General features: G+C 44.0%; 1 protein-coding gene across 2 annotated transcripts in view; it reads left to right on the top strand.

Annotated features, from left to right (window-relative positions):
• TMEM132D (transmembrane protein 132D) overlaps positions 1-24,782 on the top strand; it is a 283,554-nt gene extending 258,772 nt beyond the window's left edge. For both annotated transcript variants that reach the window (XM_054173066.1, XM_054173067.1), the window contains exons 6-9: positions 15,424-15,629; positions 16,755-17,028; positions 18,704-18,895; positions 21,792-24,782. In XM_054173066.1, the coding sequence (XP_054029041.1) occupies positions 15,424-15,629; positions 16,755-17,028; positions 18,704-18,895; positions 21,792-22,973 (1,854 nt within the window). In that variant the 3' untranslated portion in view covers positions 22,974-24,782. The remainder of the gene's footprint in view (positions 1-15,423; positions 15,630-16,754; positions 17,029-18,703; positions 18,896-21,791) is intronic.
• Positions 24,783-26,172: the final 1,390 nt, after the last annotated feature.

The raw sequence follows: 26,172 nt of genomic DNA, 5'->3' as shown, positions 1-26,172 counted from the left end.
TTGCTGTGCTGAAGTGACTAAATGCAATGCCCTTGCTCAGGGTGGTGTCTAAGTTACACAAGTAATTTCAGCAGTATTTCATCATTGTTCTATTAAGTACCAGCTGAGACATGGCTTAACTCAAAGAGCTGCCTGCAGATCTGTGCTTGTGGGACACTGAAGTTTGAGAGCACCAAAGAGTTCAAACTCCTCTCCTTTCATCTTGGCATTCTCTTCTCACTGCAGGATCTTTTCATTCACTTCTTCTGTGTGGCTTTCACCTCCTTTGAGACTGTGGAGATTTGGTTTCATACTTGGTTTAGGTCAAATCAGTTCTCAGTGGTGTTCCTAATTAAAAGTTATACATAAGCCATTACTCTTTAGAAAGAAATTAGAAGAGCAAGACACTTCTTGTTTGAGGGCAGAAGTACTGCCCTTTAGGGCAGGATTGAAGCTTCCTAGAGTCAAAAAAAAGTCTGAGGTTTGGATTAAATCCTTGCACAAAAATTTTACATTCCTAATACTCCAAACATTAAGGTTGTCCTATGAACTAGAAAGTGCTGTTGTCTCCACTTAATGGATGGAAACTGGCTCTGCTAAAGACAGGATCCTTAAGCATCCAATCCAATCCAATCCAATCCAATCCAATCCAATCCATTGCTGAGGGGCTAGAGACCCGACATGTCTGTGATGTGTGTGGCATACCATGGCCTATGGCACAGAGATACCCAAACTCATGATTCTGCCCATTGCTGTACTCTATGACTGAAGGTATGGAGCTACATTCCATGCACGCAGCACCAGTCATACAGAACTCTGTTTCTTTTTAGTGCTCAACTGGTTAGACATGTTGTAAACCTCTATAGTTCTCCCAGCTTGAGTACTGGCATGCCCATAGTCACCCAGGTGTACTTTGAACACAGGTGTTGGGGAAGGTTTATCAGAGGACTCAACACAGAATCACCAAGGTTGGAAGAGACCTCAAAGATCAAGTCCAACCTGTCACGACAGACTTCATGACTAAACCATGGCACAAAGTACCACGTCCAATCCCCTCTTGAACACCTCCAGGGATGGTCACTCCACCACCTCCCTGGGCAGTCCATTCCAATGGCTAATAACTCTCTCAGTGAAGAACTTTCTCCTCACCTCCAGCCTTAACTTCCCCTGGTGCAGCTTGAGACTGTGTCCTCTTGTTCTGGTGCCGGTTGCCTGGGAGCAGAGACCAACCCCCTCCTGGCTACAGCCTCCCTTCAGGTAGCTGTAGACAGCAATAAGGTCTCCCCTGAGCCTTCTCTTCTCCAGGCTGAACAATCCCAGCTCCCTCAGCCTCTCCTCTTAGGGCTTGTGCTCAGGGCCTCTCACCAGCCTTGTTCCCCTTAACACAACCAGGTCTTCCCAGGTCCATGTGACTGTTTTTCCCATTCTCCCGTCTTCCCTCTTACTTTTGTCAAGAGCACAGGCCAAACTTTAAAATCCATTTGCAAATGTCAAAATGTCATTTCTGAGATTTCGGTAACCACCTGTTGCTGCAGCACAAGCAGCATAATTAGAACTGACAATCCCTGTCTAGAGATTTCTTGGAAACTGGAAAAATGAGAATGTTGTCAAAAAAATAGCAATGCTTCCAGTCTGCAATGCAGTGATGGAGATGAAAGATGAGTGATTCCAGGGAGGCAGAGAATATATCAGTGCCTTTTTCTAACTAGTTTAGAAGTCCAAAAACAGTCTATAAGGATTTACATCTCTCTTATAGCCTTAAAGAAAACGTATTTTAAGTTGGCATCTCTATTTCTCTCTCTTTACTGGACCAAACCAACAGCAAGTTTCATAGCAGTCATGCTTAAAACCATAGCAAGTGTGACAGTTTCTTTTGCATCAAGTGATGCAAAAGAATTTTTATGTTTTATTGGTGTTTTAAGGTGGTTTTAGTAATTTTCTTTAAATGTATGAAAGTCCTTTAAAAGAGGATCTTTTTTTTTTTTTATCCCCTGATAGAGAAGTGATGAATGTAATTTGAGGCAGTGTTAGATCATGCTGTGTTCTCAGGATACAGTATGATTTTTTGTAGGTGGACAGTGACTTTTGGTGACCTTTAGCCCTTACACTGCAGGGCAGTCTGATGGAGAGGAAAGGATTTCTCTTCGGGGGTTGTTTAAAAGTTCTATTTGTAACAGCTGTTGTCTTAGCTGACACTCTGGGAACTGGGCTACGGGCCTCCTGAGTTAGGAGCTCAGCCTGAAGCAGGGGTCTAAATCACACCACTTGCCCAGGCGTGGGATCTTGCACTGCCTGTGCAGCAGGGCGTGCGGAGGAGCCGCATGTCATCCATGCTTCACTTCCATCCCACCTACACCCTCCAAAGCCGCATATATGTAGCAGTCATTTGGATTTGCTCCTATGCACTTGTACAATATATCAAAAACGGCCTGGTAAGGATAGATGAGAAACGACTGGAAGTGTGTCTCAGGGTAGCAAAGAGCCAAACAGGAGTTTTTTAGAAAGACAGGCTTGTTAACATAATTGTAATATATGTGGTGGCAGTGCCAGAACAGAAAACTCAGCACAGCCAATGGAAACACTGTGCTGTGCAAATACTGCAAAGATGCAGGTAATCCAATCCTTACTCTCACCTATGTGGTTACACTGCAAGGCTGTCACCCAAACAGGAAAAGGTACCGTGGCTGCTGAAGCCACAGGAAGCCATGAGGGTGGAAGCAACACTCTGCCAACAGCAAAAGTATGGTGGGGTCAAGCAAACTGCTGGCTGCTTGAATAACAGAGCACTGTGACAGGAGAGCCCTGTAAATTTGGGATTCATTCCTTGGCCAGGTCACAAATGTTTTGTGAAGCCTTAGGCATGCGATTTGATCTCTGACCAAAAGAATTGAATCACACAGATTGTAATTAAATAATTATTAATTCCATTAACAGTAAATACATTCATTTTCCTGTTCTGGTTAGATGTCATAAGACCTTTATAAAAGGAACATCACTGGGTTATTGGGAGGTCTTATCTCCTCTGTGACTATAAAGTCTTGCTACATGTTGATGAAACATTTTCAGGAGGAAGACTCACAGAATCACAGAATGTTAGGCGTTGGAAGGGATCTCAAAAGACCATCTAGTCCAGCTGCCCCCTGCATCTGGATTTTATGATTCTCAAAGGGGAATGATCTCTACATTGCAGAAACCCTACCCCATGGAGGAGTAACCTGTTGGGAATGTGAAATGTGGGATGCGGGATCCTCAGTGTTGGATCCCTGGTACACTCACCCTGAACAGGGAGGGCGAGTTCAGAAAGGTGTTCCTTTGGGACTGGCCAATTCCAATTAGGAAAGATTTAGTAGTACAGTCCATCCATGATATCAGCAGATCTCCAACTTCTGAAACAAGGATAAGCCTTGGTCTCTGTGGGGCATTGGTGGATGAGAAGCACAACATGAGCTCTCAATGTGCACTTGCAACCCAGAAGGCCAGTCAGATCCTGGGCTGCATCAAGAGAAGTGTGGCCAGCAGGTCAAGGGAGGAGATTCTCCCCCTCTACTCAGCTCTGGTGAGACCCCACCTGGAGTACTGTGTCCAGTTCTGGAGCTTCTATTACAAGAGGGATATGGACATGCTGGAACATGTCCAGAGAAGGGCCATGAGGATGAGCAGAGGGCTGGAGCACCTCTCCTATGAGGACAGACTGAAAGAGTTGGGGCTGTTCAGGCTGGAGAAGAGAAGGCTCCGAGGTGACCTTATTGTGGCTTTCCAATATCTGAAGGGGGCCTACAAGAAGGCTGGGGAGGCACTTCTTAGGATATCAGGTAGTGATAGGACTAGGGGGAATGGAATGAAGCTGGAGGTGGGGAGATGCAGACTGGATGTGAGGAAGAAGTTCTTCACCATAAGAGTGATGAAGCCCTGGAATGGGTTGTCCAGGGAGGTGGTTGAGGCCCCATCCCTGGAGGTGTTTAAGACCAGGCTGGACGAGGCTCTGGCCAGCCAGATCTAGTGTGAGGTGTCCCTGCCCATGGCAGGGAGGTTGGAACTAGATGATCCTTGTGGTGCCTTCCAATCCTGACTGATTCTATGATTTTGGGAGGCTGTCCTCACCCTGGGTGGCACAGGTGAGAAATCTTTTTCATGCAAGGAATTATTTTCTTAGAAGGACCTTTTGCTTTTGTCTGGAACAACCAACATCCGAGTAAATCATATCTTTTAGCACAGATCTAGCTGTATGCATGTTGTTCTAGCAGGGCACTGGGAATGACACATGTACTTTCTGTGGTCAGCATATGAGGGCATACAGCATGTACCTGGTGCATTCATCTAAATATAGTTTTGTTGCTGAATACAGTTCAAAGCAGTGTAAAACCAGTGAGCATTACAGTAGCCAATGGAAATATTTTCAGCCATATGTGAAGGACAGAAAAACAGTGGAAAAAAACCTGTGATGCCTGTGTGCTGGATCATCTGTGGAACAGAAAGGAGTTGGCAGAGATTCCAGTTTCCTGTAGACAAGAGGAGCATAAAGTATCCTGGATATGACAATTAGATGCTTTGCACACCTAGTTTTACTGTCATAATAATTATAGACAAAATCAAAGTTACCGACTGCAGACTAACGCTGCAATTTCAGTCTGGCTCTGAACTCAATGTGCTGCCTGGGAGAGCTGGGCAGCAGTGATTTTGCTCTGCACCAACATTGCTGGTGCTCCTTCACCAGTCCTTTTTTGCATTTGGGGAGATTTTGCAACTTCTAAGGTCCTTCAGCTGACCTGAGTGAATATAGGAGTTGTTTGAAATACTTTACCTTCCTGTATATTTAGTCAGGATTGTATCATGTGCAGGTCTGTCCATTTTCCTCTCAGCTGCTCCCAAAGACAGGGGCTCTCAGATACAGAGGATCAGCCCTCAGAACAGGCTATTTCAAGCTTAATTTTCTTCCTCTCCCCAGCATTGTTTCACTGACAGGATCTGACAAATCTAGGAGACTGACCGTCCCCTTTACAGCATGGTTTCAGCATTTAGTCCATCATTTGTCACACTCTTCATCAGCTCTACTTTGCTTGGAAGGCAGGTATTTATTGCCCAGAAACAAACAAGCAACCTGTGTGTCTCCTTTCTTTTCACGTGTGAAGCAAAGTCATTCTGTTGTCAATACTGTAAGCTTTACTGGAAGGAGGGGAGAAATGCTGTTCTCAGTTCAGTGCTGAAAAGCTTGAGGTCCTGGATGTGTTTATCATTCTTCTCCCACTTTGCTTGGGTGATTGCAGTGAGTGATACGGCATGCATGTGGATTTCAGATGAAGAGAGAAATGGGAAGATGTAACTTAATTAACATAGGCGAGAAAGTGTTGTCACATTCATTAAAAACAATTGTGGCTTCTAAAATCGAAAGCATGAGGTGGTGGGCTGAGTCCAGCAGCTTTCTGGCTAGCCGTCAGACAGTGTTTGCCTGCCTAAAGCTCTCCTGCGTGACAGTGCTGACATTCCCTTGTCCTGCTGATTTAGAGGAGCAGACACCAAAGTAGTCTCGTTCCTTTGCTTATCCTGTGCTGCCAGGATCGCTGCTTGCTGAATATGAAGAGCAGCAGGTGGGCAGGAAGTTGCCACCTTCCCTTTCCAGCTGGAAAGCAGGAATTGCAGCCTAGCCAACAGCAAATGAGGGATGGCCAAAGCAGCAAAAGGAGTGGAGAGCAGCACGAGTGAATGAAGCCGTTTGATTTTTCTGTGCATTGCCTGCTTGCCAGGGACACCCTTCCACCCTGTGCCTCATCCCTGGCTCATGCCCTCAGTGTGGCTGTGGTCAACTGCTGGTGCAGGGGGGAAAAGGGAAGGTTTGTCCTCTAACTGCAGATATATTTTAAGCAACAGAAAAAAGTACTCATGTAAGCTTAGTACCTGAGTCTTTCTTGTTTCTTAGAGATTAAGCTGTGCAAAATCCCTGTAAAACGAGGGGATAGCATCTTCATTTTACAAATACATCAGTGGGAGATTACAGCCCAGATGAAACCACCAAACTCCCCTTGAGTTCAGCAAGCGTTGGCACTTCAATATCCTTGAGAGTATGGATCTCAGTAAGTTACACACAGTCATCTAATAAGTGTGTGATGAAGTTGAGAATTAATCTGACTTCCAGAAAGATTGTTCTGTGCCTTTACTTTCCTTCCTGCAAATGAGAACAGCAGTACAATTGCACTGAAGGTACTCCAGATTCCATGTGATTGGATTTTAATTGAGCAGAGTTTCATTTTGATTGTTTTGTTTTGATGTATGGGCCCAGCTGATTGTGACTTGTTGGGGGGAAATTTGGCAGAATACATTCAGTCAGAATTTGTAGTTCTGTAAAACAGCTTCATGAAATTATGCTAATTTCCTTGGAATTTCATCTCTGACAATAAAAGGAAGAAAAGGATGCTAGCAGGTTCCTGTTATGTCAAAGAAACATCTTGTTTTGACACTTCCAAAATGAAATGTTTTGATTTCTCATTTTAAAATAACTTTTTCCTTTATGTTATGGTATTTTTACATAAATTTAATCATTTGAAATTGAAATTAAACCAAATTTCATGACCCAAAAATAAAAACAAAGGTAGGTGTCTAGAAAGCCCTCCTGAAATGAAGCATTCGCCCTCCAGGCAGCTCTACTGATAGAGTCTAAACACATTGTCACCCTTGGTTGTCCCAAGCACAGTGACTGAGTGGGGACAAGAAACAACCTCTTTACACACTGAAGGTAGCTTTTAGAATAGAATAGAATAGAATAGAATAAACCAGACCAGGTTGGAAGAGACCTTCGAGGTCAGCACATCCAACCTATCATCCAACCCACCTAATCAACTAAACCATGCAACCAAGCACCCTATCAAGTCTCCTCCTAAACACCTCCAATGATGGTGACTCCACTACCTCCCTGGGCAGCACATTCCAATGGGCAATCACTCTCTCTGTGTAGAATTTCTTCCTAACATCCAGTCTGAACCTTCCCTGGTGCAGTTTGAGACTGTGTCCTCTTGTTCTGGTGCTGGTTGCCTGGGAAAAGAGACCAGCCCCTGCCTGTCTACAACCTCCCTTCAGGTAGTTGTAGACAGCAATAAGGTTTCCCCTGAGCCTCCTCTTCTCCAGGCTAAGCAACCCCAGCTCCCTCAGCCTCTCCTCGTAGGGCTTGTATTCCAAACCCCTCACCAGCTTTGTTGCCCTTCTCTGGACATGTTCCGCAAGTCAACATCCTTCCTAAACTGAGGGGCCCAGAACTGGACAGAGTACTCAGGGTTTGGCCTAACCAGTGCAGTGTACAGGGGTAGAATGACCTCCCTGCCCCTGCTGGCCACACTGTTCCTGATAGAGGCCAAGATGCCATTGGCCCTCTTGGCTGCCTGGGCACACTGTAGGCTCATGTTCAGCCTACCATCTACCATTATCCCCCGGTCCCTCTCTGTCTGGTCGCTCTCCAGCCACTCTGAAGAAACACAGGAGAAAAAAGAAAACAAAAACTGAGCCACCAAAATCTTATCTGCTGGCCCTTGATTTAAAAAACCAAAAGGTGATTATTTCAGTGAGCCAATTTGTCAGCTAGTGACACCAACTCACTGCAAACATTGTGTCAGATCCATAACACTCACAAAGGAAGTATTAAACTTGCAGCTAGAGCTGGCTGTTTGCCCAGATTTGTAAGTCCTTTTGAAATGTGTCATTGCATATTTTACTCAGGTGTATTTTGCTGAGGATAATATATGGATGTTTCCCACAAAGCTATAGAACAACCTAATGAATTTGTTAGAAATTCATTGATATCAAAGTTCTCTTAATCAATATGCTCTATGATGTGCTTCAGGTGGATTAGTGCAGTAAAAACCCACCTTTCATTTTCACAGGTCTATGCTAATATCTATTTACTGCTGAACTTCCTCTGGAGCAGAGCTAGGTGGGCTTCCATCATGGCACTATGGAGATGCCAAGCAAGAAACAAGCTATTAGGACCCTTAGAAACTTAGACTCCCTGCCTTCTCTTTCACTAAAGAAATTTCTCCTAATACCCTAAACCTCCCTCTGGTGCAAAATGAGGCAGTAGTGGATCATCCTGGCCAGGGAATTCTAGTCTGCTAAACATGAAGGCCACTGAGTACCTGAGGAACAGAAAGTTCATCCCTAAACTTGATGTGGTACTCATCTGCCTTTACTGTTTCTTTCTGGGGAACAACAATAAAATCTTCTTTTCCCTGCAATGCAGGAGGTGCTTTAATTATTCCTTAAGAGCAGCTGTTCAGTGGTTGTTTCTAATTCCAGTGGCATCCAGGGTGGGTAAAAGATCTGCTGCTGCTGTTATCAGATCTGGGGATGGCTATTTCTTAACCTCAAGGTCCTCACAGAATCCCAGGTTCAGACAGGTCCCTTCTCAAGACATACAGTGTGCTTAGGGCTGATCTACCCCCTGTGCCACTGCTTCTTTAGAGCCATTTATCTCTGCCTTGCATAATTTCAGGCTTGATTCAGTTCTCACAGTCACGAATCCCACTTCAGTACGTGGGGTTAAAGCGTGGGTGATTAAAGGTGACTCCACCTCCCCTGAGCCATTTATAAGTGACTTATAGAGCTAATAATGGCCTCATCCTTTTGTACCTTGGTACACAGCTTGTGTTCTGGAGTCTTTTATAGCTCAAATGAGCTGCTTTTGCTTATTTATTTCCCTCCTCATTCATTTTTAATGGTTATAAGAGACTCCCCCATTCTTCTTCTGACAGCAGTGATTTAGGCAGGGCTCATTAACATAACTCACGTTACTAAATATCACCATTTATGCTGGCAGACCAAGGAAAATGTGTGCAGTGCTAAATAGGAAGAGGTCCCATGAGCTCACCAAGGTGGCAGGGCTGTGTTTGAAGTGTATAAGTGGAGAGTCTTGTGTGGTGGAGGGGTCACTTACAGGACCATGGACTGGGGACAGAGTTCCAGAGTGTTTCTAAAATGCAGATTTTGTGTGGAAATGTTGGACTTACTTTCCTGATTGGCCACCCTTGAACTGTCCAAACCAGAACTGCAGCCTGGTTCACCTTATTGCTCTCTACAACTACCTGAAGGGAAGTTGTAGACAGGCGGATGTTGGTCTCAAGAGGACAGTCTCAGGCTGCACCAGGGGAGGTTTAGGGCTAGGGGAGGTTAGGACTGGATGTTAGGAAGAAATTCTATACAGAGAGAGTGATTGCCCATTGGAATGGGCTGCCTGGGGAGGTGGTGGAGTCGCTGTCATTGGAGGTGTTCAGGAGGAGACTTGATGGGGTGCTTGGTGCCATGGTTTAGTTGATTAGGTGGGTTAGATTGGTTGATAGGTTGGACATGATGATCTTGAAGGTCTCTTCCAACCTGGTCTATTCTATTCGCAGCATGGCTCAGTTTGGTCCGGCTCAGGGTGCTGGGGTTCTGCAAGAAATAAACTTGGAGTTGGATCTATCTGTTAATGTGATGTTCCAGTTTATGTGGGCACTGGCTCTGCTGGCATCCCCTGGGGGAGGGTGATGGAAACAGAACCTCTGTGCTGCTCCCAACAGCTGGGGGCAGGAGCGGCAGGTGGGGTTTAATCAGGTGAGCTCTGACTGAGGGGTAGCTAAGTGGCATCACCAAGTCTGCAGTGCAGAGTACTACACTCAATTGGTAGCCCTTACATCTCACACTGCAGATGTTCAGGTGTTCAAGAAATGTGTGAACATGGCATTTTGGGACATGGTGTAATGGCCATGGTGGTGTTAGGTTGAAGGCTAGACTTAATGATCTTAAAGGTCTTCTCCAATCAAAACAATTCTGTGATTCTATGATTTTCAAAGACGTATTAGCTGTGACTTTGTAAGAGTTCCATCAGAATTACTCCAGCATAAAAGCGGGGGGGGGGGGGGAGGTGGGGTTGTGAGGGTTTTACTGTTATCCCATGGGAATTTAATAATGATAATGAGGTGGGGAAAGAATGTTACAGCTATTTCTGAGAGTTAACAGCAAAATTCAGGGTACCTCTTCTGGGAGTTATGATGTACATTCTCCTTTCCCTCCCTCCCATTAGAGCTTTTTATTCTGTCCAGCCTAAAGGTACTGTGGAGTTCATGGGACAGCCTCTGCAGAAGGGTAGTGGGAAAAGCAGTAAAATCCTTTTAGGAAAGGGTTAGGAGCAGTGTTCACTGGATGCAGGAGGCCGTGTGACAGGGATCTTTTGTGATTCATGAGCAGCCTTATTGCTCCCTTTCCATGTTTTTCCCAGGCTATCTGAAGTCCAGCTACTACAAGACTTCAAAGAGTTTAATGTTTTCTTCCACAGATAGTCTAGCAAACTGTGAAATAAAAACAGAGAAATTAATTAAAGCCAATTTCTCTTGCTTGCGCTCACACCTGAAGAGCATACAGAGTGTGGGCGTTTTAAAGGACACCACTCATTTCTTTTCAAATAGCACAAACAGCCTTTTTCAGTAAACATAAAAAAGCAATGCCTCAGGCCAGCAATGCCACCCTCCTTTTCTGGTCAATGTTGCTTTGTTTTCTTAACCAAGGAACATGGTCCTGTGTTAAAGTGGCATGGCAGCATCGCTTTTACAATTTCATGGCTCCCAGCTGCGTTTGGGGGTCAGTTTTGGGGTATCCGATGTACAGAGCTGCATGTGGCGCTGAGGAATGCCTATTTGCAGGAGGATTTTGTGGTAGGGAGCTGCAGTGACTTAACTCTATTTCCATTTCTGACAATAAGACCAGGGGTTTGAATTAAATGCAGTGCTGAGCACATTTGAAATACTCCACTCTGCACATTTTGTAGCACTGGTGATTGAACTCGACATCCAGCTTGCCAGAAGCCACGTGTTTGGTATGTACGTGGTGCACTGAGGAATCTAATTCCTAATTCTGTGCTGCACTGGCAATAAGAGACCTCTGACCTCTGCTGCCCTGGCACACAGAGATTAGATATGTGTGTGTGACTCAGAGGAAGCTGTCTGAGTTGTTCACCAATGCAAGAAAAAGAGGTGGAGCTGCAGGAGCCAAACGAAAACCAAAGCACTTCTATAACCTACCAAGTTCATCCCCCCCCACTCCCCCCCCCACCCCCTTTCAAACCCCAGTTTCCTCAAGAGATAAAAGTCCCCTGTATTGAGGGAATTTCTGGAGTCTCTTGTGAGCACTAAGTGCAGCCTCCCTTAATTAATGGATGGCAGCTCAGCACAGTTGTGTGAAAAGCTCCAGTGACATAAAGCCCAGAAAGTCTCTAGCAAGGGAGCACAGCACCAGAAGGGTTTAATGGCGTTATAATATCCTTGGATTACAGTGGCCACAACACAGAGAGATGTATTCCAGCAGTACATTAGCAGTAAAATAAAAAGTCTACTCTTTTCCCTTGAGCCCTTGTCACCTTCATTGAAAACTGGCGTTGCCATCCCTGAGACAGCAAAACTAAAAAGAAGGGAAGGAAAAGGTGATGTAGGTGAGAGTCCCCAGACTTTGGAAAGAAAGCAGATTGTCTTTTGCCACAAATCTCCCACCTTCCTCCAGCTGCTTTGTAGCTCCTCTTGCATTTGATTGTGTGTTTAATAGTTTTCTGAAATTTATCTGGCTTGGGACCAAGCTTTGCAACCTTCTAATTCCCATAATACCTATGTGTTGGGGAGCCGTTTGTTGGGTTAGCACAGACCCTCTCCTATGTTTGCAGAAGTATCTGAGGATATGTGCAGGCACTCCACTCATGCATTTAATAAACTTGAACCACAGCCATTTCTGTGGTGTGTGCTGAGGCGTGTAAAGCAAGAGCTGTAGGACAGGAAGGAGGTTGGTAGTTAAAGGCTGTTTAGATGAATTAACGCTAAAGAAAAGGAGCTGCTTGACAGACTGAGGAATTGAAATCCATTTACAGATTGAAAAGGAGACCTGCAGGCTCAGAAAAGGCTTCAGCAGCAGCAGAAGCTTCTCTGTGCTGCCCACGGAAGACTAACATGGAGAAGCCATGTGAGGGGGCACCCAGTCGCTCCCTCTGCCTCTGTCAGCTGCAGGGGCTGCCCGAAGGCTGCCAGCTGCTGAGCTGCATCGAACGGGTCTTTGCTTATGTGTGTATTTGTCCTGCAGAGGCTCAGCTGAGGCCTGTCAAACTCACTTCAGAAAATGTTCCCTCATTTCCAACAAAAAGCTTAGAAAACCCAATCTCAAAAGAGACAGGGAAGCTGGATTTTTCTCCTTTGGGACATCTTGTTGGTCTTTCTCTTGTGTGGGAAGATGAATGGTTCGGATGTGTCTGCAGTAGCACGGGCATGGCTGAGCTGCCTTTCTATTGATGACCTGTTTCACAAAGTCCTGGCCTGATTTATGAAAATGTACTCTACTTTGCACCATGTTTTGATGTTGCTCTGTTAGGACTGCATGCAAACTGCAGCAGAACAGTGATGCTTATTCATTCAAACAGTAAAGGGCTGGCTGGGAACTGAATGAGCTCATAGTTGTCGTCGTCTTCACTTACAGAAAGGGAAGCAGAAGAGGGCGGGTATCCCAAGCCTGGTCATTCTTTTCCTGGCCATCAGTTTGTTCTATAAACCATAATCTTGAAAGCACAAGGTCATGGCATTTATTTAATCATTCATATAACAGGTTTTTAGGGATGAATTCTTTTTTTAACTCTCTTTCTGTAACAAACCCTGATATAGTTGGAACAAGGGTCTGTTTGCCTGCCAGATTTTCTTGCTTTGGCTATTGCTTGAGCATTAATGGATTTAAAATTGGAGAGTCTAATTCCCATCTCTTAATGGCATAATTCAGCAGTTACTTCTGTTGCCTGGGGGAGTCTCAGCCTTGTTGCACACACACCCCCACACACTCCATGTGCTGAACTGCTCTTCACACACACATGGACTAATAACCACAAAAAAATTCCACCCACTGCTCAGACAGCAAAGCCTTACACTAGCAGGAGGATGTTTGGCATGTCCCTTGCTTGAAGCTCAGCTGCCAGTGCAAAGCAGAGGACATGCAGCAGAGGCAGAAGCAGTCTGCTGGGGAGCAGGGCTCCAACAGCTCAGCGCCCTACTCTGCAGAGAACAGCATATTGGTTGGAATCATCCTGCCACTATGATTTCTCTGCTGCAAGGCACCGTTTACCCCTTACCTTAAATCACAGGAAATTATTTCAGTCCTAGTTTGATCACCCATGGGAACACTAAACTGCCTAAAGTGTTAATTAGCTAAGATTCACGAATGTGAGGTATTGCTAGCTGGAAGCAGATGTGGTGAGGAAGTCACACTAAAGCCATTACCTGGTCCCATGCACTACTAGAGAGAATCCTTGTCTTCAGGCCCTTCATGTGTACCCAACATGCAGAGCACAAAGACATGTGAAGGTCCTCAGGGCAATCAGCTCCCAGGCTGAATGTTTTCCTTGGGGCCACTTCATCTTCAGCTTTGATCTGTTTCCTCTCAGGTGGAAATCTGGTGCTTTGAGATGCTGCCCGGTTTTTTTTTTGCTGGCAACCCAGGGAAAAGACGGAAGGTAGAAGGCAGCACACAGAGCTTATTAGTGTGTAGGAGAGCAGCCTGCTTTGAGAACAGCACTCAAGCTATAAAAGGGCAACAGGGATAAGTGCGGTGCCAGAAAAGAAGAGATGACTTCGCTTATGGAAGCAAGGTAGCCCATGGGGTAGGTGAAGGAGCAGATGTACCAGGCACTGCCTGAAGGTCTTCTGACTTCCTGCCTGTCAGACAGGCTATCAGACATTGCAACGTGGAGGTATGATGTAGTTCTCACCCTGAAAATGTTACACTCACTTTAGTATGCCTTCTGCAAGGATACAAGAATCACATCTGCTCTCTTGCTGCTGCCCAGACGTGCTGCTCCCAGAAGGGGAATGTGCTTATGCCTCCAACCTTCCCCACAGCAAATTTCTGCAGGCTCACATGAAGCTTCTCACAGAGTTTTGCAGAGTCTCATCCTCCTCAGCTCAGGCCACTTTGGTTCAGCATGATGATGAAGTGGATATTACACTAGTGCCACAGGCCCTAGGCACAGCTGGGACTTACCTGTGCTCGGCTGCCTGCTGTGCGATCCTCTCCTTGCAGACCCCCATGCTTGAGGCTTTTTTGACAGCAAGTTGGTTTTCTTGCTGCATAGCACAATGAGACTGGATTCTGACAGGAGCTGTTAAGAGCTAGTGTAAAAGATACTAACATGAAAATATTCCAAAACCATAATTCTGCCTGTAAATAAATTCTTACTTTTCTGCTGAATCCAATAGCAACTATAAGATGTAGACCTTAAACCAGACATTGTCTGCAAGAGAGGCATTGCAGGAGCCATGATAACCTTTTTTGGTACATTACCTAGGCTCAGGATGGAAATGGATTTGCTATGGATCTCTCTGCAAGGGGGGGGTGGGGGTGGGGGTGTTGTTGTTTAAAGATAACAATATTAGGAATGCAAATTATCCTGTGAAAGCTGGTGGTATTTAAATATGATTTAAATTCGTTTAGCATTTAAACAGAAAAGTAGAAAATGGCATTAAACTCAGCTGAGGATGAGACTGTGCACTCTGGAGTCAGAAATATTAAATATGTCTAGAGAATGGAATAGAAAGTCTGACTGGTAATGGATTGTGAAAAGAGTTCAGGGTTTTAATAGATCATTCCTTCAGATCATCAGCATGGTAAAGTGGTAGTTAATAAATTCTTTGACGTGTACATTTACTCATATATTTTAACTAGCTGTAATGAACAGGTCCTGTCAGCTCACCTAGATCCTTGCAATAGCTGCTAAATTGCTTGAGTGAGATTTAGTACCTCAGCAATATTGATGTCCAGAGCTGCAGGTAATAAATAAAGTGATATCAGGACTAGCTTGAGCAGAACATCATGTATGCCTTTGCCAGGTTTGCAGCAGAGATGATGTTTGGCCCCAATGAGCACCACTGGGCATCAGCAAGCCCTTCCCTGTGATTAGTTTTTGGTTGATGGGACCATCCCATGCCCTGTCACTCCTGAAGAATCCTTTCACCCAAATGCAGATTGACTAGAGAAATCTGTCCCCTACTTAGTTCTGTATAGATGCAGTTCCCTGTTACTTCCCGCAGGTGTGTGGTCCTCCTGGGTCTGCACACAAAGTAGAAGAGGAAGATAGTAGACTCTGACCCAGCTTTAGGGAGAGGAGAAGAATCCTCACTTGGTGCCATTATACTAGGACTATCCTGGTGTTGGAGTGGGAATTAAGGACACACAGAAGCTGTTCTTTTAACTTAGATTATACTGGAAATGTTTACAGCAGAAAAAGTCTGCCAAATTATACAGACTATTACGGGCACACCAGGTACCTTTCTTGTTATTCCTACTTGTCCTCTGAACTTGGAGCTAGCTTAAACCTAAATCCTTCCTCTTCACGCACTTTCCCTGCATGTGGTGTACTTTATAATTTGTGAAGAGGGTCATTAATTACTTTTTTTCCTTCTCCTTTTTTTTCAGGTTTCTGACAGATGTGACTATGTCTTCGTCAATGGGAAAGAAATGAAAGGCAAAGTGAATGTCAGAGTTAATTTTACTTACCAGCATCTGACTGCCCCTTTAGAAATGACAGTCTGGGTTCCTCGCCTCCCGCTGCAGATAGAGGTCTCTGACACAGAACTAAATCAGATCAAGGGGTGGAGAGTCCCCATCATCTCTAATAAGAGGTATGTTTCATTAGAGGATGTTCATTCTGGGCTGTGCACTTGCCAAAGACCTGTCAGGACCAGTGGATCTGAACATGCTCATTTGGCCTTAATGCAATTCCAGTCTAAATTTGAAGGTCAGCAGACATTTGTTCAATAGGGTCCTTCACTGGACGTATGGGGGAAATGGAAACTGCAGGTTGCATGATCCTACATTGGAAATCAATTTCCTTTTATAGCTCTAGTGACTGAGATGGAAAGAGCAAACTGGTCAAGTTAGGCAAGATCAGCAATGAGGCAGTGGGAGGACAGCAACAAGGACCAGCTCTGGCAAAGCTGATCAGTCTCCAGCCTGGCTGACAGGTCCTGCTAGTTAATTTAGTTATGTGTTAAAGGTCACAATTAGTACAGACTTGTTTCATGTTACTGTAGGGTCCAGGGACACTGACCAGTGTCCCAAAGTCAGGTCACTGGTATACTAGGGCTTTATAGATAGTGCCCATGCCCACAGGTCAGTGGCATGTGAATGACAGGACAGAATATGGATGTAAGCAGATCTAGACTGTTTGTCTCTGTTGTCAGTGTTACTGAGAACAAGAACAATTTGATAAAGTAGGTACTTATTGTTCCCACCTGCCTACAAAGACACCATTTATTGCCAGTTTTCCATTGGTATCACAGCAGAGATGGGGATTTTGGTGGAGATGTTATTTCAGCCTGAATGCCAAACAAAAGGGGATGTGTCTGTAAGTGGAGAGATTTCCATGGCAACACAAAGATGTTTATGGGAAGGCTCTAGGAGAAGTAAGTAAATAAATAAATAAATAAATAAGAAGGTCCTGAAAGTAAGGGAAAATACTGAGAGATATTTGCAGTGGACAATGTGGTAGCAAAACTGGCAGGCCAGTTGGTGATGTCAGCAGCTCTCTTGGAAATCAAGGCAGCCTGGAGGTTCCAGTTATGAACAAGAGAAACAGGATAAAAGTGGAGGAACTTAACTGCCAAAATGCAGTGCAGGAAGCAGTGTCAACAGAGCAATGGAGGCAAAGGTTCCATGTTCCAGAGCTAGGCTGAAGACTTCTGTCAGCCACAGCTCTCCTGATGCAAGCTGTTAAAACTAGTTTTTAATTCTTGATGTCCCACCAGACCAGCCAGGGACAGTGAAGATGAAGAAGAGGATGAACGCAAGGGAAGAGGCTGTGCCCTTCAGTACCAACACGCAATGGTGCGAGTCCTCACGCAGTTTGTAGCTGAAGCCCCAGACCCTGGTGGCCAGCTGAGCTATTTACTGGGGTCTGACTGGCAGATTGACATCACTGACCTGGTGAGTGACTTCATGCAGGTGGAGGAGCCAAGAATCGCCAAGCTACAGGATGGACAGGTTCTGATTGGGCAGGAGCTTGGAATGACAACAATTCAGGTAGGAAAGACTGATTACTCATTCCTTTTTCTTCATTAACCCTCCACTTTGGGAACTGGGGTATTGAGGTCTACAGCTGCTGCCTATATTAGCAACAGAAACCAAAGCCATCCATTTTTGAATAGAGCAGAATTGCATCAAGGCCTGGAAGATACAGTAAAGATGGTTTTGTCTTCTTATCTTGTAGCCTGAAGTATGTAGACTGCACTTGGAGTGAATTTAGCCCAACCTGTGTACTTGGAGGCTGTTGAACCTAAAGCAGGTGTATGGGGTATCACAGGCAAGCAGTGGGGGAAACAGCTCAGTCTACTTAAAGCCTACACTGGAAGACAAAAGTATAAAGCAAGAATCAGCTAGTGCTGGTTGAGGAATCAAGACTGGAATATGAGTCTCAAGGTGTCAAATCCGTGCACACTTTGCAAGCTCAAGCAGTGTATTAGAAAATAGAAATGTTATGGCACATTCCAGACTATGCATGAAGCAATAATAACAATTGGTGCTTCTAGAATGATGTTAAAAGACTGACTAAGCAATGTTCTCCAGGGAAGCAGATTTAGTTTCATCAGTGTCAGCCAATATGGTCAAAGTGTGACCTATAAATAGCACTGTATAGGAGCTATTCTGGAGTAACCCACCTAAACCTATGCATCACATCATTGGCAGCTCTTCACATATAGTTCTTCCTGCTATGCAGAGAAAATAGAGTCCCAGAAGCAAAGAGTTGAAGGGAGGGAGGAGGGGGGATGATGAATCCAGTGATAATACAGAGTAGGAAACATGTTAACAAGCACTTGAAGAGGAAAGAAAACTCTAGCTCTTCAAACATGCTCATCATCCCAAACTGTCACACCAGAAAACAACAACCACACCTGTCAATAGCACAGGCTGTCAGGGCTGGAAAGGGGAATTTGAGATTTTTGACTTTCTGCAAAACTGTAAAGATTTTCTGAATGACTTTCCAAAGCTCTGAGGCTTACGGTGCTCCTCAAAATGCACACAGAAGTGTGGAAAGAAAAATCCAAGGGAGGAAAGCTGGGAGCAAGTTGTCTTTAAAGAATACCTCTTATAAACTGCTTCCAAAATGTTCTGTGCTCTGTGTGGATCATTAAATTCAACTTGCTTCCTAATGAGCATCTTTGGGTGTCATGTAGCAGTGCAGTGACCTCCATGCACACATTGTAAACCAAAACAAATTTTCTCAGTCAATTTTGTAGACAGTACCATGAGTGGTTTTTGTAGGAGTACATTAGCTTTCTTGCTATAGGACAGAAATAAATGTCATTTATTGTATGGATCTTATTGAAATCTACAGACTGCATTATATATGTGCTACCCAAACTCACAATCATTAATAAAATGAGTGCATTACATATAAAGATTATATTTCCAAGCAGTTAATGCAGCTGAAACAGATGTGGTTAGCATAGCACAGAGGTGAATAGTGTAGCTGAATAGAATTGTGTTGGTAAAAGATGCTATAAGCACCCTGTTATTGTGGGAGAGTTATAAAATGTGACTAGCTATTTAAAAATCATATTTTAATAGTATCTGTCTGCTAAAAGTAATTCTTCTCATTACTATAAATCTCCATTATCTGTGCTAGAATAGCTCCAGGTAGCTGTTTTGCTCGGCGCAGTGCCAAATGGCTGTTGCTAACTTCAGTTTTTCTTTTCAGATATTGTCCCCCCTTTCAGATGCTATCTTGGCTGAGAAGACAGTGACAGTTCTGGATGAGAAGGTGACAATAACTGACCTGGGTGTGCAGCTGGTGACGGGATTGTCGCTTTCTCTGCAGCTCAGTCCAGGAAGCAATAAGGCCATCTTTGCTACAGCAGTAGCACAGGAGCTGCTCCAATCTCCAAAGCAGGTACTATTGCCCCCGGTACTCTGTTGTGAAAAACCACCACTCAGATTCACTGCAATCAACTTATAAGCTGAATAGGATCAAGCAGGTAGCTATTAATGAGATGCTAACATAACAGTTTCTTTATGGGCACCTTTTTCTGAAGGCCAGCAGGTACTGTAACAGAAAATCAAAACTGTCACTATGTCTGAACAACAAACATAGCCCATCTGTCATGGCTGCATCCCATAAATTATATGTGCAACTAACTCAATGAAGTGTCATAATTAAGCAACAGCAGTCCCCTTATGTGCACACTCCCACTTTCTGTCCCATCCAGCACCTACTAAATCACAGGAGATACTGCTGACTAGATTGCCAAGTTCAGCCTCCCTCCACAGGCGATGAGATCAGCTCTTTAAGCACATCTTTGCATGAGAAAGTGTTTTGCATCTGGCAAACTCTTCTTCCTTTCGTTACTTTCTGTGGGCATTTTAAGATGTTAGGGAACATCCCTTTCATTCTGATTCACTCCTAGAATATGAATCAGCATCACTGACTCATTTCCTGCTTCATGATTTCATAAATTGCTTTTTGTTTCCCTGTTATTCTTCCTCCCTGTATTAGTGAACTGAGTTACCAAGGGCTTTTGGACTTTGCCATGTCCTGCCAGGTCCTGCTTGATATTTGCCCTTGTGCTTCTATTCCCATTTTAAATGTAAACTTTTTTTTTTTTCCAACCCAAATCCATCAATCTGGGACTTACATCAAGGATGCAGTGGATTCTTAATGCTTAAACATGTCCTGAACTTTAAAGGTAAATGGTCATGGCATGCACGTTTGAAATCTGGCCAACTGTTGAGGCAGTAATTCATCACAGGGCCTTATCCTTGTGATGCATGATGAGAAATGGTGCAGAGCTGCTGTCTTTATAGGGTGATAAAAAATCAGGCTCCCACAGTATTCCAGGAGTTAAGAAATCAATGCCAGGCAGCTAGCAATAAGGCCAGTGAGCTATTCCATTGCTGACACGGGGAGTTAAACCAGCTGCCTTGAAATTGGTGCAAAAGGTGGGGTTGATAGCATTTAGTCCCATTATGCTGCCCAGCACTGACATTTCAGTTCTCAGAAATGGTGTCTAGAGGTGTCCCTCTCTGGATGCAGGCATACAGTCAGAACAGCACTGGATCAGTATTAAACCAGAGAGGAAGATGTGCACCTTCCACCCTTCACGGGATTACAGGAGGTTAGGGGTTGGAAGGAACCTCTGGAGATCATCAAGTCCAACCTTTCAAGGACTAACTCCATTTTGAAAGGCTTCTGACTCCTTCCATTGCTTAGCAGATGATTTTCAGAGCACAATCCCTGTAATCAAAGCAGTGCAAAATTATTACATGATTATGCAGTTTCAAGCAACGCAGTGGGAGGATGAGAGTTGATGACATAAATTATATGCGGCCTTCAAGAAATAGCCAAAGATTAATAAACACAAAACCAGGATTTATGACAGTGTCAGCAAAGTCTTGGGGCTCTGTCCTGAAATAGAGACAGAAGTAAATCTCCCTCTGAAGCATGGGGAGCTTTATGGTTTCACAATCAGGCCACTAGATTGTGCAGACACAATCCCAAAAGACCGGAGGTGTATTCTCCATGATCCAAACAGGTGAATGACTACATGCTGGACTCAATTGAAAAGATAATTGTATATATTTATTCTCTGTGTATAGGTTGAGTTAGAATGTAAACACTGTCTGTTTGAAAAGCTGTTTGAAGAAACAAGACTTCTAGAATCATGCTTGTGTGATTATTATTCTGTTGATTAGGTGTTTGTCAAGCTCTGTCTCAGAGCAGGGTGATCCCAACTCTTACCAGACAAGAGTTCACATCATTTTAGATACCAAAGGGTCCACTCATCTAGCCAGGAGTCTGTTTGGTGTGGATTCTCCAGTGTCTAATAAAGTACAAACCTCCCAGCCAAGACAGAGCAAGTCAGACCATCAGAAGCAGGAATTAGATTCCAGGAGAGCATTCTGAATTTTGTCTGTAAATCACTGGGGTGGTTTCAAGATATTTTTTAAGTAGGACAACAACTGTCAGCAGCCCTTTGAGAGTCCTTAGGGGACATGATTTTCAGAACTGGGTGACCACATGTTTTCTGAAATACAATACTTTAAAATGTTTCAAGTTAAAAGCCAAAAGCCAAGGTTCCCAGGAAGACTGCACCATTACAGAGGTGCAAATACAGAGTCAGCGTTCAGGTCTGACCCATTTACATTCCATAAGCTTCCATGACCTCTGAGACTACAATCTGCATCTCTGTGACACAAGATTAAACTTTATCATTGTCTTGCTTTTGATTGTTAACAAGCATGAAAATCACCCTGGATATTTCCTAAAGAAGCAACTGATTGGCTTCCTCTGCTGGTACAAAACACTTATTTAATTTGAGAGACAAAAATCAAGGTCTGAAGGTATGGAGCCATAAGGACCTACTTGCTATATTAGGTATTTTTCAGCCTGTGTTGTGTGTAATAAGAGGAGACTTTGTGTTTTAAGCAGTTTAGAAATAATGTATTTTTTTTTCTTTTCATTTAAATATGCAACAGTAAATGATCTCAGTCTCTAGTAATGCTTTCTGACATGCAATTTATTATGGTGCTGAAGTAGATTCTGCAGAGCCCAGGGGATACAGCTCCTTTAAGCACCTTTGGGGAAACAAATCTTATTACCAATGAATGTTTTAAACTAGTATTTCTCTTCACATCTTGGCAAGTTATTAATTTTATTGCTCTCCCTTTTTATTTCTTTTCTGGTTATAAATGGTACATGGATTTGTGAGGAGGAGGGAATACAGCAGGGCGGAACATGCTTCCCTCAGTGTTTATTCTGAGTGCGTGTATATTTGTTTTATGTGTTGTAGGAAGCAGCCATCAGCTGCTGGATCCAGTTCAGTGATGGATCTGTCATGCCCCTGGATATTTATGACTCCAAAGACTTCTCCTTGTCAGCTACATCTCTGGATGAGAAGGTGGTCTCCATTCACCATGACCCCAAATTCAAATGGCCTGTGATTGCTGCTGAGACAGAAGGCCAGGGGACACTGGTGAAGGTAGAGATGGTGATCAGTGAATCGTGCCAGAAATCCAAAAGAAAGAGCATCCTAGCTGTTGGAAGCGGTAGCATTAAAGTCAAGTTTGGGCAGAGCGATGCCAACCCCAACATCAGTGACAGTAAACACAGGGGTGCTGGTGTCCACCTAGAAAATCGTGCCAGTGACCGGCGTCAAAAAACCGCTTTGCAGGAAAGAGCTGGGCTAGATGGGCAGTATTACAGCTCCTCCATGGGCCATGAGCAAGGCAGAGGAACCACCACTCAGAGGTCTATCCTAAGTAAAAAAGAAGACAGAGAAAGCCTCCTGGATGATGACAGTCATCTGCAGAACATCCCAATAGACTTCACGAGCTTCCCTGCTCAGGTGGATCTGCCAAGAAACAATGAAGACTTGGAAGAGAGTGACCTAGTCCAGACCCCTAGGGGACTCAGTGATCTGGAGATAGGAATGTATGCTCTCCTGGGAGTCTTTTGCCTGGCAATTCTGGTCTTCCTTATCAATTGTGTCACTTTTGCTTTGAAGTACAGAAACAAACAAGTTCCCTTTGAAGAGCAAGAAGGCATGAGCCATTCTCATGACTGGGTTGGGCTGAGCAACAGGACAGAACTTCTGGAAAATCACATAAATTTCTCATCTCAGCAGGATGAACGTATCACAGCCATTGACAGAGGAGTAGACTATGAGGAGAGCAAGTATCTCCTCAACACAAACACCGCCAAAAATATTAATGGACAATCTTTCAGCTCTACTGAGTCCACATTCACTGAAGGGAAGGAACACAAAAGTGAACCAACTACTTCTCCTACCTCTAAGAGGAAACGGGTTAAATTCACCACCTTTACGACTATCTCCTCTGATGATGGGTGTCCAACTGTCAACTCAATCTTGATGAGTAGCGAGGATGATATTAAATGGGTCTGCCAGGATATGGACCTGGGGGAGTGCAAAGAACTTAAAAACTACATGGAGAGATTACATGAAAATGTGTAATGAGACACAAAAGACATTTTTGTTTCTTTGTTTGTTCATTTTTCACTCACCTTCTGCCTTTAATTTTGGGTAGTGGGGCAAAATTGATAAGAATCAGCTGGTGGATAACTCAATGGAGCCCCAAGAAGCCACCCAAAAGGAGCTGGGAGAGCAGAGATCCTGGACAGCTCTTCAAATTCGAGTCTCTGTGCTCAGAGATGGAAGTGAGAGATGTGTGTGGTTTATTTGATGCATGGTAACTGAAAAAAAAAAAGACAAAAACCCAAACCTTAGCAAAATAATATGGTCTCATTTTCTGAGCTTTCCCAGGAAATCAATAAATATAACAAACTCCAATGCAGTTTGGGTATTACAAAGTTCGCACAGCTCTACTGTTCAATATTGCAAGCTTTGGTTAAGAGCAAAAAAATCAGTCTCAGAATAAATAGATCCAAGAAGAGAGCATGCCATTCAAGCCACATGCAGAAAATATACATCCAAAAACATTCATTTGAAGCTGACAAAAACCAACAGTGTGAGCAAAGTAGCTCCCAGAGCTGAAAAGTTGTGAGTTTCCAAAGAATCTGGAGGGGAAGAAGAGAGTAACTGGGCTGTTTACAAACCAGCACGTTTGCCTCCCAAGCACTGAGAATGGATTCACATATACAGTTAAAACTGAGACTCTCTTTTTAAGTAGATGCCAAGGTACTAAACTCTGCCAGCCAATTTTCAGTATTTCTTAATTTGTAAAATAGGAGAAGATACTCAGAAAAGTCACTGATATAAAGGAAGGTCTGTTTTGGAAAGTTTGAGAGAACAAGCTATTTTTAAAAGCCCACTTTATTTGATTGTCCTGTTTCAAATTTGTATTCCCAGCCATTTCCCTGGAGCACTCCCCATCTGGTATCCCAAGGGCACTTTCTAGCATCAGTCAACTTTGGAAGCGTCTGGTTTTTCCATGCACATTTGCTTCTCCCACGGTGTGCTCTTGCCAAGCACAGGCACTGTTGGTACCGTGCTGGTACTTGCTTCACATGCTGTCATTTACCAAAGTTGGCCACTCTCTCCTGGGTAAGTGTAACTTGTGCTGAACTCACAGACCAACAGCAACTGCCTCTTTGTCTGTCCTCTTCCCTGGGAGAGGTCAGGTTGTTCAGTGCTCATGCTTCTTTAAGACCCCTCCTCAGCACGTTTAGAGGGCACTCGCAGCTCACAGAGGAGTGCTGCACATTCAACATTGGAACCTGAACAGCTAAACTTGGTAGATAACATTTGTTTCTCCCAGAGGTGATGATTATCTTTTGTTTTCCTCTGATAAGGATGTACATAGGGTAGGATTTCAGTGATTACCCTTTGAATCCAATGTGCCCTCCAGCCCTAAAACCATGACATTTTTCTTTTTTTTTGGTGAGGTCCCAAAGCAATCTCCAGTGACCAGTGGCAAAGTGCCAAAGCACTAACTAAAATGCAGCTTACATTTCAAGTTTTCCTTTGTTTTCCAGAGCACTTGCCCTGCTTTTGTTATTAAGTCTCTTTCCGTCATTGAATCTAGGTTGCTCAGTTTAATACACACCCACCCTCCCACAAACACTTAGATTGGCTCCCTCTATATTTAGAATGTACTGTAGATTGTAAGAATGTAATATATATATATATTTATAAACATGCCAACTGTGAATAAAATTTGCATTTTAGTGGCTTCATCTTTTTTTTTTCCCCTACTCTGAACGCCTCTTTCCTTTCACTGTCAGAACATTTACCCTAAAAGTGACTGACAGCAATATGGAGACTTGTCCTTTGATGGAACGGTGAATTAAGGCTCTTGGCATGATCTAGTCACAAAGTTTTACATTGTGCAGGTTTTTTTTGGGGGGGGAGAAGTTACAGCACCAACAGCATGTTCTGCTACCAATGTATTTGCACCAAGTCACCCTTCCAGGATTTGAAACTATTTGCAAATAAATCCACATGCATATTCCTAGCTCGAAAGCCTGCCATGTGAATTTCTGGGTTTGCTGCATTGGGGAAGATCCACACTTGACTGACTGCTTTTGACAACAATTTTTAAAGAGTAAGTTGGTGTGAATAGACCAAATGGGCCCAAAACTTTGGAGGTCAGTACTTGTGCTTCAGATGGTCCTTGCTTGCTTTCAGCACCTCCTCTCAAGGCCTGGATCACTCAGTCCTTTGTAAGCTGAAGGACTAAGCACAGCAATGAAGACAGCACAGTGCAGGACATAACTCTGGATGTGTGCACAGGTGAGGGAAGCAGCCTTGGTGCCATGGCAAAGCACTGAATCCTCCCAGCAGGTTCTCCTCTCCAATTCTGGAGCTATTTCTGGGTGCTTTTTACACACCACTACATTTTGTCCATAGAGATTTACCCTTAGTACTGTGGAGGTGAGAGTGAAAGAGGCCAAATCTCAGTAAGCAGGCTGTGCAGATCAGATGTGTGCACGCATGCAAGGTTGCCTTGCAAAAGCGTCACTGCATGGCCAATCTTTCTTCTACAGAAAAAGCAGGTAGAAGCCAGGGAGCTGGCTGTCAGAATTGCTTTACCCATGAGCTGCTATGGTAAATCCAGATTTCTGTGTTAGCTGCCTCTGGGGAACATGAAGAACTAATAGCAAGTTCATCTGGTAGCACAAACCACTGAAATGTTCTCCTAGAACAAAACAGCCACCAGCTACAATGCCAAGGATACTGACATTCAGATTTATGCCTTTCTGTTTGCTCAGAGGTCCTTGCTGTCTCTTACAGCTGTAGCTTGCTATTATCCATAGGGCAATACTATAAATAATACCTAGTATTTAGAGTGTTCTTTGTCCATAGATCAAAAAGTGCTCTGAGCAAGGTGGATTCCTTATTGACATGGAGAACACCAAGGTTAAGTGATTTGCCCAAAGTAACATAGGAAATCTATGGCAAAACTAGAAAGAGACATCAGTCTCCCTCTTTAATGTATCATAGTCACTGGGCAGGATCCTGAGCTCTGCTCCAGGAGAAGCCAGGATTATGACCATTTCTATGCAAGCAAACACTGTTAATTAATCTGCTACCAGCAGAATAAATGAACTTTCTATTGAGATTTTTGGTGCAGGTATCCATCTATCTGTTGGGGGGTGTTCGGGTGTATTCATCTTTCTCACATCATGGGGCCCAGACATGAAGTGAGAGCTTCTGCATCATGGAGCATCTCAAGGGGAAAGCTTATGTTTCA

This window comes from Dryobates pubescens, chromosome 25 (assembly GCF_014839835.1).
Source record: "Dryobates pubescens isolate bDryPub1 chromosome 25, bDryPub1.pri, whole genome shotgun sequence".
NCBI lineage: Eukaryota > Metazoa > Chordata > Aves > Piciformes > Picidae > Dryobates > Dryobates pubescens.
This window is presented reverse-complemented; position numbering and strand designations above follow the sequence as displayed.